This window comes from Ceratina calcarata, unplaced genomic scaffold (genome assembly GCF_001652005.2).
Source record: "Ceratina calcarata isolate Rehan_Ccalc_2016 unplaced genomic scaffold, ASM165200v1 scaffold321.2, whole genome shotgun sequence".
Classification (NCBI taxonomy): Eukaryota; Metazoa; Arthropoda; class Insecta; order Hymenoptera; family Apidae; genus Ceratina; species Ceratina calcarata.
In genome coordinates this window covers 546618-559170 of record NW_017154760.1, presented here as the reverse complement: position 1 = coordinate 559170, position 12553 = coordinate 546618, and the positions used below count along the sequence as shown (strand labels likewise).

The window sequence follows — 12553 nt, the reverse complement described above, 5'->3', positions numbered from 1 at the left end:
TTTGCCCATCGTGTAGATTCCCATTCCCCTTAATCAAGTATTCTATCAAGAAATTCACTTAAATGATGATTAAACGGCAAACCTTTAGGCCAATGAAAATAAAAAATTCCCCTTAACAACAATAAATCGTGTTAAATCTTTTGACTAATTAAAGAAGTTCGCCTAAATAATTAAACAGCAAATCTTTTGGCCAAATAAAATTAAAAATTGATTTAAGTAACAGTAACTCGTGGCACCAAGTAAATCGTGGCAAATCTTTTTGGATATGGAAATGTTGTAACAATCATCGAGTATCTCAGACTATTATATAAAATGTGGTATGAACTGTTCTGGGAACTAGAAGATGAAGACGAGGAAAGCATATAAGGAAGAAGGAACAAGTAGAAAAATAGAGAGAGAGAGAGAGTGCGAGAGAGAGAGAGAGAGAGAGAACAAATAAGAATCTCGACGAGGAGGAAGAAGGGAGAGAAAAAGAGGAAAGGGAGAAAGAGGGAAGACCTCATGGAGGATCTCCTCTAGAGACCAGAAAAATTCAGAAAGACAGCCAACAGGCGGAGATGGAAGCGGTCGACTCCTGTACAATCCCTAGCAAAACTTCTATCCCCAAACAATTACTAATTATTATTATTGTATTAAGAAGAAAGGAGAATCAAAAATCTCTGACTTATTTATTCATTTCTTTAGTATTTAAATTAATTCGACTATTAAGGGAACTCATTTTTTAGAAAACTCATAGACCCATTCTTAGAAAAATTATTTGATAACTGACAATGGGAATAATTTTAATACTTCAACCTCCACATTGGAGCTTTATTTGGTAAAATATTGGAAATGTAAAATTTTAGTTTTAATACTCCCAGTTTTTCTCTCTCTCTCACTCTCTCTCTCTTTGGTGGCTATCGGGATTAGGACTGACACCCCCTTTTTTTATTCTGGTTGATAAGGAATGGTGACCGAGTAAGATAAAGCGGGAATGAAACGTATGTAGAGAAGAGATGAAGTAGCGAGGTCAGTTTGCTCTTTCGTGTAGAGAAGTATTGGGTGACATCATGCGGGTGCGTGGGCGATTGTGTACAGTCTATACCGTATTCTGTTGTACAGGATAAACTCGATGTAGATTGATAAACGGTACGTTAAATTTGGAGGAAAAGATATTAAAGAGTAATCTAATATAGAGAATGTTCCAACATCTGGCAAAGTTTTGACAATTTGTAAACATTGGAAATCTTTTTTCAATATAAATGATCAATTGAATGGCTTGAAAATATTCTTACTTGTACTACGAGTATAGTAGTACATTTCTGAATTTTTTCAGCAATTTTCATCCGCTAGCAACGGAGAAAATAAATTTTGAAGATATCGAGAATCGTATGCCAAGTAAGTACCCTTTTAGAACTGACAAAACCTACAAATTTACGATCCTCACGAATTTATTTTTAATATAAGTAATGGATATAAAAATTCACGCAAGTTTCACTCGCGTAGAAGTGCGACTCCTAACTTTTTCATCAAATTCCATACGCTAGTTCCGGAAAAACAAATCGCGGAAAAACAAAAATGTCGAAAACTCATGTTCGAAGGTCACGCGATGAAAATCTGAAAGTTTGCAAACCTTATAGAAACGATGTTTTACTCTTACAGTAATGCGTTTCTCCAAATTTTGAGAATTCTCTATTCATTAGATTTGTAGAAAAAAATCTCAAACGATGCACTAGATATTAAAGTAATGTCTCTTATCTCCTGTTTATTTGTTTTCTAACTGCTATCATGTATTCAAATTCTATTTTATGTTCATAAAATATGCAAAAACGTCTGTGAAATAGTTTCGAATTCATTCGAAATTCTTACGTTCATTACGAATACTTGCCCCAGGCTCGAAGGGAACTGTTTATCAGTAGTTTGCTTCTATGCTTTAGGTACGACGCTGATAAGGGCACGTTTATCTTTCGGCAAACCCATCGATCATTTATCCAACGTTATTTCAACGAATTTCAACAATTTTACATTCCATTCAATTAATAATTTCAACAATTATTATCCACCTCTCCTCTAATTATAAAAAATTGTGTCTGAATTTCATCTAACGTAAGATCAATTTCATGTGTGCGTCAGTTTGAATAAAACTAAATGATATTTTTCTTTTAATAATTACAATAGAGCAGAATAGAATAGAATATATTTTATTCTCAGCTTTCTGGACCTGGAAAAGGACTCGTTCATAAAATATGCTTCTTATCTCTCACGCACATTCATCTTTGCCATACTCCTAATGCAATAAATCGAATAATATGTTCATAATTTCAATAATTATTGTATAGTATATCTTTAAGGAATTATGTCTGAATTTCATTTATAATAAGATCCATTACAAATCTGTATCAATTTGTGATTGAATAACTTTTTTCTCTTAATGATTCAAATAATAATTACTCTCTATCTCTCCTCCAATTGTAAGAAATTCTGTTTGATTTAAAATAAGGTCCATTACAGATCTGCATCATTTCAATAAGACTGGATAAGATTTTTTTTCTAATAATTTCAATAATTGTTATATGTATGTAGTATATCTATCTAAGAAATTCTGTCTGAATTTGATCTAGTTGTAAGATAAGATCTGTTGTAGATCTGCAGACGAATAATGACTGAATAAGATTTTTCCTTCTCTTTAAATTCATATTTCTATTGAATTTTTTGACTAAGTTTTTGGAAGGAAAGCGTTCGAGCCTTTAGAGCTAGGCCCGGGGTTTCGTCTGGAGAGGCCGAGGACCGGTTTTTATAACCTTTGGAACACGTACCCGGGCCCACCGCATTTTAGCTTCTACATAGAGAAAGAGAACACATCTACCATCGATCCTTCCTATCATTTATAAATATGATCATGTTTAGTAGACAATTTAAATTAATACTAGTAATAGTAGGTAATTAAATATAGATAAACTCGCTTTGAAAATTAAACGAACTTGTATGGAGAGATAAAAAAGTGAATCGTCAACTCTGGGAAGCGAGCTGAACGGGCAAACTAATAAACTTAGACGAAGAACAAAATCCATACTTCATAGAATTAACATAATAATCGTGAAGTTTGCAAGCCTTGGAATTTAATAGTAAAAAATGAGAAATTATTGAAATCTCGTAAATTGATATTTTATTCGATGTCAGAGTAAATCGAATAAGAAACATAAAGACTGCAACTACAATTACCCTCGGATTACGAATTTCATTCAGAACGCATTGGAGGAAGGATAAAATCTAAACCTCATAAAATAATGTCATAAAATTCTTGAAGTTTGTAAATCGATAATAAGAATTAAGAAATTGTTAAAATCTCATGATTTCATGTTCCATTTGATATCAGAGTGAATCGAATAAGAAAGGTTAAGACTGCAACTGCGATTACCCTCTAATTATTATCGATCTTACTCAAAACCCAGCCATTCCAAATTTGAACAATCAAATGAAAAACGTACCAATTAGGCAGAACTCCACTGTGGCGACTATTTGAGCACGTTCCAGTCCGAAACTCGTCTCATCCTGTGAAGATTCGAGCAACGAGGCGTGAGCATAGCTCCCGTGCCGTCGGTAGGCTCACTGTCAAACTGGCAGCACTCGCACTCCGGTCGAACTTCAACGTACCGAACGGAGAAAATTTGTCGTAGACTCGAAGTATCCCAATTGTCACTTGTTACAATTTAGTAGACAGTGTTCCGATGCTGGATTCAAGGACCCCAACCCCCAATCCACGCCAGTTCACTCTAAAGATTTTTTATAATAGATTTCAAAACGGACTGAAGGAAATTCGACATATATAGACGAGAAATACTCCAGTTGTCACTTGTTATAATTTAGGAAACAGTGTTATCCGAAATTATATTCAAAGACTCCAATCCACGCCATTTCACTCTAAAAGTTAAATTTTCACTGGTCCCCCATCATTTTTTAAAAAAGTATCAAGATTTTATATTTCCACTCAAGTAGGAATAAAAAGTCTTTAATTTTTCTTGGGAAAAATTGAAAGACAGATCGTTTATTTACTACTAGACGATTGCCAGCAGTGAAAATGATTTCGGTTTAATTAATTCTTATTCAAAAATATGCATACCAATTTTATTGAACCCTAAATACGACTTTTAGACTTCCTGTTTAATGAATTGAAGGTGGTACGATTTATTTAAAAGCAAATGTGAAATCTAATGTCGATTTGGCAACAGATCATATTTTTATTTCGAAATTGGTACAATTTTCGAGAATTCTACTGGAAAAACTGTTCTTTTGAACAGTTTTTGAGTTTGAATAAATAAAAATGGGGTAGATTAATTCTGTTTTGTCTTATACCGCCTGAAAGTTGAGGGTTTAAGCCTGAATATAAAGTCTAACATCTATTTATTAGGGAGTAATAAACAATATCAAACATTTTTAAGAATTTTACTCAGAAACCAATTTTGGCGAATGAACAATCAAATTTCTATATTTGTTTCAAAAATAATTAAATGAAACACAGTAGGATCGACTGGAACCAATGGTACAGAATCTATTATTTCTAAAACGAATCCAAAAATACCGAAAATTAAAAGATTTTCGAATTTTCAATCCAAAAATGAAATGTCGAAAAAGTAAACTTGCGAATATTTCGAATGAACTTAAAATACATATGATTTACTGAGTTTCGAAAATATTTTTGATTCCAGACTACCACACATCGAAATTAAATTGTTTTTGAGTGGAACATCCATTTTTGAACAGGACATTTGCGTTTATTTCAAAAATATTTAATGGAAAGACAAGTGGTTTGGATGCATTCGATATTAAATTTGAGATTCGACCAGATTTTAATTCTTCGACTCAAAAATATCGATTTCGATGATTTTTTTACTTGAAAAAATTTGAACAATTTTGATTAAGAACAATTGTATCTCCACCGAAAATACTCGATACAAACAAAGGAAACTCNATTACATTTAGTCAGTAAAAGACTAAAAAACTTTCAAGAACAACTCTCGTAGTCAAAATAATTCCATGTTTCACCTAATTCACAATAAAATTTTGAGTTCTCTCTGAACATTAAAAAAATTGTCTAGTAAAAACGAAATTTTCTCATGAAAATTTTTATTTACCGTCAGGAAATGGTGGTTTTAGTTGTCCAGAGAACAGGATTCGAATTTGGCAGCTGGGCAAGGTGCGGCCCTTTCGCGAGATCACAGCCGAGCTACATTTTCAATAATTTTTCCAAAAATGATTCCAACAAATGAATTTTTATAACGGCTTCACGAACGAATCGCTGGTGCTGTGTCCAATAGCTCGGTGTCCGATCATTTTCGGTCCTTTTGGCCCCATTTCACATTTATCTCGACCAGTCCTCGAACATTTTTCGAAAACATCGCGCGGGCTACGAATTTTCGAAAATATTTCACGGGAATCGATCGAAGGCGTTCAGTTCCATTCCCTTTAATGCGGGCGCCGCGCCGCCGGCCGGCTCTAGTCACTCTCGACTCGACACACAACGACCGACCGCGAGGAAATATTCCAAAAAAATCTACATAAATGTGTGTACGAACGATTTCCGAAAGTCTGTAGTACTCCTCTAATAAACAAAGCACTGCAGTCCACTTGCACTCGGTTCCACTGTTTTCCAACTATATTTTTTTATTCCCTCGATAAGATTTCACTCTTTTTTTGCACGTAATGTTCTCTTCAGGACGGTTCGCCGCGTTTTTTTATATGAAAATTCTGTTACTACCGGTGGAATTACAAGGCGAGACGGGTAGCATGTTAGCCGGAGATCGGTTGAACTGCGACTAAGAGCTGGCAAGTGTTCGATGCCCGTACCGCCCCCACCACCTATGCAGAATTTCATGTCGAGGAGCTGTTTGATCACGCCTAGAAAAGGTTGGATCAACGTTCCACACACCCCTCGAAGCCACACCTCGATTTTATCAAGCTGCGATCACCGTTGTACTTCCATTTTGCAATAAACAAATTATACAAATGATTAAATGAATAGGGGTTGAATTAAATGAACAGGGGTAATGATAAAAAATATTGAACGTTCGATTCTCATTTAACGTATGACCAACGAGTTTTTATGAAAATTGCTAGATAGTTTCGAGAGACGGAGACTACAATCTTTCGAATTAAAATTCATTCAAGCTTGCTGGGATTTATAGGTAGAATTACTAGGCGTATCAATTTTTGATTGGGATAGTCTTTAGATGAAGTAGTAACATCAGAGTAGAAAGAATTTAGAACATAATAATATAACATCAAAATTAAAAAGAGGGAAATCAAAGGATTTGATCGGACGCCATTTTGGAGAACCTCAGAAGCCTAGAAGTCTATTAAAAAGAGATTTCTATTCCACAATCCTGACTCTCTGCCTTTGCTAGACAGCAGGACACTCTCTCTCTCTCTCTCTCTCTCTCTCTGTCTCTCTCTCGTTCTATTTTACACTCCTGGTACTCTGTCCTTCATCCGCTTGCTCCTATTTCCTCTATATCTATCTTCCTCCACTGATACCCATTCCTACTCCTGATACACTATCTCGTTCTATTTTGTACTTCTAATACTCTATCTTCCATCCTCTTGGCACCACCTGCTCTTTATCCATCCTTCGCCACTCCTGATACCTTCTCTCTCAATTCTCTTTCAGCAGGACACCGTCAACAGCCTTCCTCACTCTTCCTCAGTCTGTTTCATACTGCTGATACTCCATCTCCTTCTATTTTATGCTCCTGACACTCCATCCCAGTCTGTTCTATGCCTCTAATACTCTGTCTCGTTCTGTTTAACGCTCCTGCGGCTTTCTCTGCGATTTCATCTGTCCCGGGCCAAGATGGCGGCAATTCAAACGGAGCGGGAGGAGCACGCATGCGTGAATTTATACGGTTTCAAACGGAGAGGCGGTAGGATCTCTAATAGAAGGCGGAGCGTTGTTTCGTATTACATGCGTGGAACGTAGCACCGGTGTGTTATGGCATGTATAGATAAGTATATATACATAGGTAGAGGAAAAACCGCGGCAAAACGAGGTGTCGAGCAGGTGCCGCCACTGGTTGCCTGGTTTTAGTAGAATAACAGGTTGATACGAATTGAAATTTCGAGGGTGCCTGACAATTTTAGAGAATGGAACATTTCTTTTAAGTCTAGTTAGTCTCATTCGGATATTTTATTACAGACCACGGTTTCTTGATTTTCAATTTTTTATAATCAAAAAGCTTGATAATTTCGAGGAAGAGGAGGGGTTTTAATAAAATTCTCCATTCTCAATCGGTTATTTTTATTTTCTGTTTTCGTCCTAGGATTAATCATTTAAAATTTTAATTATTGGAAATTTGAGTAGTCATAAGGTTAACTTGCCTCGGTGTGAGATAACTGTACTTTTGCCATTCCACAACTCGAGTACCTCAGTGCGATCTAAGTGATTACGACAGCTGGTAAAATACTAAATTCCGTGGTAAGCACAAGCCCACTTGTCCAGAACCTAGAAATCTGCTACATTTTCATTCTATAAAGCGTTAAAATTCATTTTCGTATCCTGAAAATCATCCCAACCTCAATTGCAGTATGAAATCTAACCTAAAAAAGTGATTGCATAAACTATTAGCTCCATGTTGACGTTAGCTGATCGTTGAAACGTGATTAAAATCGATTAGGTCAGTGTTTTTACAATCAAATTATTCTTCGTAGCGTTAATTAAAGCGTAGAGAACACACCTTCGTAAACAGCGCCACTCCGTGGCGCCTGGAGCGAACCCGGTGTTCCCTTTACCGCACGTGGCGCCATTTTCGAAGTAAAATTGCATTTCTGATGAATTTAGGTCCTAGCAATTACTTAACACCTTGCGTACCGCTAACGAGTTTTCTCGTTTTTCTCGCGCTATCTATTACGGACCTTAGACATCAATACAGTGGCCGGTATTCAGAATCGTTGCTTATTCTTAAAATTGTCTTAAGAATTTGTTATCCCTGTCTATCCCATATTTCCAGTCCTTGTCTTGTACAGGGAACAGGGACCTAAGCAAATGCTTAAGACGATCTTAAGAATAAGCAACGACTCTGAAATACTCTGAATCAGCGTTGAGATATTCTTTCCCACGGCCGGAAAGTGGGGACGACGCGACCATGGTGGGGACCAATAGTTGGTGGGGGTATGCAGTGATTTTCACGGTAGCGCTGCGGAGAGCTTCGCGAACGCGCATGAGCACGCATGAGGGGAATAGTAGTGGGGATCGAAATACGGGCGAAAAACAGGAGAAGCGAGCCTCGTGGGAAAAAATATCTCAACGCTGCTCTGAATCAGTGTTAGGATTTGGGATACGGGCCGGGTTTTCTCGCGCATGCGCGGCTTTTCAATAAAAAATTTTCGACAAAATGAGGCGCCGCGATCGCCCTACATAATTTTGCGAAAATGATTACAAATTGAACATCGATTTTACCGACAACAGTCTCTCTCTCGGTCTTGTCCCGTCAATATTCCGGCAACAGTCTTCGTCTCGGTCTTTCCCCGCCAATATTACTTCCAGGAGTCCGAGGAGTTCCAATATGTGCGCGCCAACATACGTTATTGAAAATGCCGCGCATGCGCGAAAAAACCCGGCCCGTATCCCAACACTGCTCTGAATCAGGGTGCGCATAATTTTTCCCTCGGCCGCAAACTGGGGACGACGCGACCATGGTGGGGACTGGTACTTGATGGGGGTATGCTAGGCATGGTCAGCGAAGGAACATGAGGGGAATAGTAGTGGGGATCGAAATACGGGCGAAAAAGAGGGGAAGCGAGCCGTGAGGGAAAAATTATGCGCACCCTGCTCTGAATACCGGCCAGTATCTTATCCACATCGGATGAAGCGATCTCATTGGTGGAAGCCACGCAGGTCAATTTACGAAAAACTATAAAATTGCGCGAACTCGTAAAGTGTTGCAATTACCTTGTATTTTAGTCATTTGAATAGTCTTCGTCTTCAACTTCCTGGCGCTTTTAGAAATGCCTTCTCTCAGAAAAGGGAAGGAAACCAACGAAATTGATACACTTGCGGAAATATTTAACGATATTTTACCAGATATTCCTAGTGAGATCGAAGATGCAAATGACCGTTTTGGCAATTCCGGAGACAATTCTACTGATTCTACTGATAGTGAAATTATTAGACCTGTAAGAAAGCGTAGGGTGGCGGTGCTTTCAAGTGATTCCGACACTGAAGAAGATAGTTGATAATTGTTGGTCTGAAATTGACACTCCACCACGCCTACAAACGTCTGAAGGTCATGCTGGGGTCTCAGTGTAACTCTGTACCCTCTGTGACCAATCTCTTTTTTGGTGATGAATTGTTTTGAGATGATGTGCAAAGTGCTGTTTGAGATGCTGTCCAACTATCACGATCAAGACTCAATGAAACATCAAACAGCATGTAGAGCACTAAAGTGGTCTCCGGTTACGCAGGACATCAAGGAATTCCTTGGCCTAATTATTCTGATGTGTCAAACAAGAGAAGATGGCTTGAAAGATTATTGGCCAACAGGTCCTTTGATAAGTACCCCTATATTTCCACAGACCTGTAGTTATAATGATTTAAATAACGTGCAATTTGCTCAAAACGTACAGTCCCTCACGCATGTCTTAGAAATTTCTCTGCGGTACGCAATGTGTTAAAATAGCCCACTTATCTCGTCGCTCACGTCAAATGATCCGTAGCCTAAATTAAACATCCCTTGAACCTCTCCTCCCACCATCGTATTTTTTAATAAAATTCTCGGGAATTAACAGAAAATGCAGAAGGCGATGTTGAAATGGAACGGAGTACCCACGCAGGTGGTGACGGCGGGTCGTTGGATAGAGGAAGGCCTTTCACCGACCGGTAAAAGAGACGTAGTGATCGTAGTCACCGGAAATCCGGGGATAGCAGAGTTCTACGAAGAATTTACTAAGAGTTTAAAAAGCAGATTGCCCAGCGAGGTTCCCGTGTGGGTAATAGGTCACACGGGGCACGTGCAGCCACCCAGCAACTTGGCAATAACTATGCCCAGTGTTTCGAACTGGGAAGAGAATTATAGCCTCACTGCCCAAGTCAAACACAAGGTGATTAATCTTTTACGAGCCGTTATTAACACGTTGAATGCCACGCCAATTTTACAGGAATTGTCCGTGACGCCACGATGAATTTTCTATTATGCGATACATATAATGTTGAAATATTATCTGCAATAGATAAGTTACAATATATAACAATGTTTAACATGTTAATTGCGATGGGGTCACCGGTGACCCCCGTGGCATCCAACATGTTAAGAAAGATCATGAAAGTCTGCCTCGAAAGATCCTTCTTACACTTTTCTCTACTATCATTATTAATGTGATTATGATCGAACGAAGTGTGGACCAGCCGCCCGTCAAGGGCGGTTTATAATACACGTTTTCGCTAATAACTTCGTTAATAATCATCATAGGGAAATGTATAGAAGGAATTTTCGACTCAGAAATTCTACAGAAATTTCGCTCTCTTTCACTTGAACGCATTATTAGATAGTTTTGATCAACCTTAGGTAGACTTTATTAAGAAATACGTGCCAGAGGACGCTAGACTGCACTTAATTGGACATTCCATAGGGGCTTGGATGATTTTAAACATTTTAAAGGACGATTCAATATGTAAAAGAGTCTCCAAGTGTTACTTACTGTTCCCAACCATCGAGCAGATGGCTGAGACCAAGAACGGGTGGTTCTTCACGAGAATTGTAAGAAATAGTAACTAGAAGACTGAACCAAAATGAGATGAGGAATGAGTCCGAAATTGTTTTTAGGTCTCCAGAATCGCGTTCCTTCTAATCTTTCTTTCCTATATCTTCTCGTTCTTCCCAAAATTCCTTCAGCGTCTCCTTATAACTGCTTTTTTCCCTATACATGGTGTCCCAGGATCTCACAACGAGGCTGTACTTCATTTACTAAACCCGAAGAGCTTGAGGAATGTCCTTAAGCTCGCTAAAGAGGAGATGAAAACTGTGAAGCAACGAGACGATCCGCTCATTACAAGAAATATCGATAAATTGTGGTTTTACTATGGCAACTGCGATGGCTGGGTGCCTGTCAAGTTTTATCACGATCTCAAGGCGAAACATCCTGAGGCTCGAGCTCAATTATGCAAACAAGGCTATTATCATAGTTTTGTACTGAAACATAGCAGGGAGTTCGGCAAACTTGTTGGTGAGGCTATTAACTTGAATTAACCTTTAAACTTCTTTGTTTCTTCTCGTTTTAATCTCAGAAGCATGTATTTATTTTGTACTAATGAAATAAAAAGTCTGAGAATTTATTTATTTTTAAATGAAGAACCGCCATGAAATTCGAACTTCGGTTGTCTTCGGAGCCATCCGGACATCTCCAGGCAACACCAGCGCCGCTAAATCATCTCTGACTCTGACTAACTAAGTCCATAAGCATATAAGAATAGACCACGCAAGTGGTGCCGAGCCTATAAGTGGAAACCGTAGAAGTAAACAGAGAAAAAGAATGATAGGGGCCCTTTCTGTGTCCTTATCTAATTGTGTTTGCTTCGCCTACCTTTTTGTGTATGTGTATATTACAGCCGAAAGGTAGGCAGAGCAAACACGATTAGACAAGGACACAGAGATGGCCCGTATCATTCTCTTTCTCTGCTTTTCTCCGATCACTTTTTCGGACTGCTTGCGCGGTCTATTCTTATATGTCTATGACTGAATCACGCAGTTTGTTGCCATAGTTGCCAGAAAAGCGCACGACGCTTCCCCCATCATGGTCCCCTACGTACCCCTTCCGCCCAGGGATCTCGTAATTTTTCGCAGACGGCTCGCTTCCCCTGTTTTTCGCCCGTATTTCGATCCCCACTACTATTCCCCTCATGCGTGCTCATGCGCGTTCGCGAAGCTCTCCGCAGCGCTACCGTGAAAATCACTGCATACCCCCACCAACTATTGGTCCCCACAATGGTCGCGTCGTCCCCACTTTCCGGCCGAGCGAAAAATTACGAGATCCCTGCTTCCGCCAGCATTTTATCTCGATTCTCCTCGACTCTGCTTTAGCAGGCGATCCCCACTATCTCTGCTACGTCGACTGTCACGCACAGCGTTACCAGATTTTTACCCACGACGCTCGCTTCCCCTGTTTTTCGCCCGTATTTCGATCCCCACTACTATTCCCCTCATGCGTGCTCATGCGCGTTCGCGAAGCTCTCCGCAGCGTTATGGTCCCCACCATGGTCGCGTCGTCCCCACTTTGCGGCCGTGGGTAAAAATCTGGTAACGCTGGTCACGCAGTGTGGCCAGGTTGAGGACAGTAGCCAACGAGAATCACCCCTTCCACTTACGCACACTATCGTATTGTATCCGTGTACTCCAAGTTCGGCTCAACTTCGGCTCAGTAGAGAGAGAAGGCGAAACATCAGTCCTCTCCTCGCCAGTCAGTGGCGCGTTGCTCGGATCTTAAAGAGGTTCAGGGGTATCATCGGGGGGCGTGAGGGACGCGGGGAGGTGCCTATCCTTTAACATAGGACAGCAGCAGGGATGACAACTTAAAATAAATTATTGTATAC

At 39.3% G+C, this 12553-nt stretch overlaps 2 protein-coding genes across 9 annotated transcripts in view; one reads left to right on the top strand and one right to left on the bottom strand.

Moving 5' to 3' along the window:
- The window catches only part of wge (BAH domain and coiled-coil containing protein winged eye), a 25405-nt gene extending 19597 nt beyond the window's left edge, over positions 1-5808 (bottom strand). For all 7 annotated transcript variants that reach the window (XM_018024138.2, XM_018024141.2, XM_026813281.1 and 4 more), the window contains exons 1-2: positions 5112-5808; positions 3468-3752 (exon numbers count right to left, since the gene is read on the bottom strand). The gene's annotated coding sequence lies outside the window, so the exon portion shown is untranslated. The remainder of the gene's footprint in view (positions 1-3467; positions 3753-5111) is intronic.
- Positions 5809-7070: 1262 nt separating this feature from the next.
- sturkopf (lipid droplet associated hydrolase sturkopf) lies at positions 7071-11299 on the top strand. 2 transcript variants are annotated; one of them, XM_018024014.2, is made up of 5 exons: positions 7071-7447; positions 9053-9511; positions 9757-10068; positions 10533-10724; positions 10791-11299. In XM_018024014.2, exons 3-5 carry the CDS (start codon positions 9760-9762, stop codon positions 11211-11213), a joined length of 924 nt encoding a protein of 307 aa, XP_017879503.1. In that variant the 5' UTR covers positions 7071-7447; positions 9053-9511; positions 9757-9759; the 3' UTR covers positions 11214-11299. The 2 variants fall into 2 exon arrangements, with proteins under 2 accessions (XP_017879503.1, XP_017879502.1); XM_018024013.2 differs by lacking the exon at positions 9053-9511 and having other exon boundaries at positions 7074-7447.
- Positions 11300-12553: the final 1254 nt, after the last annotated feature.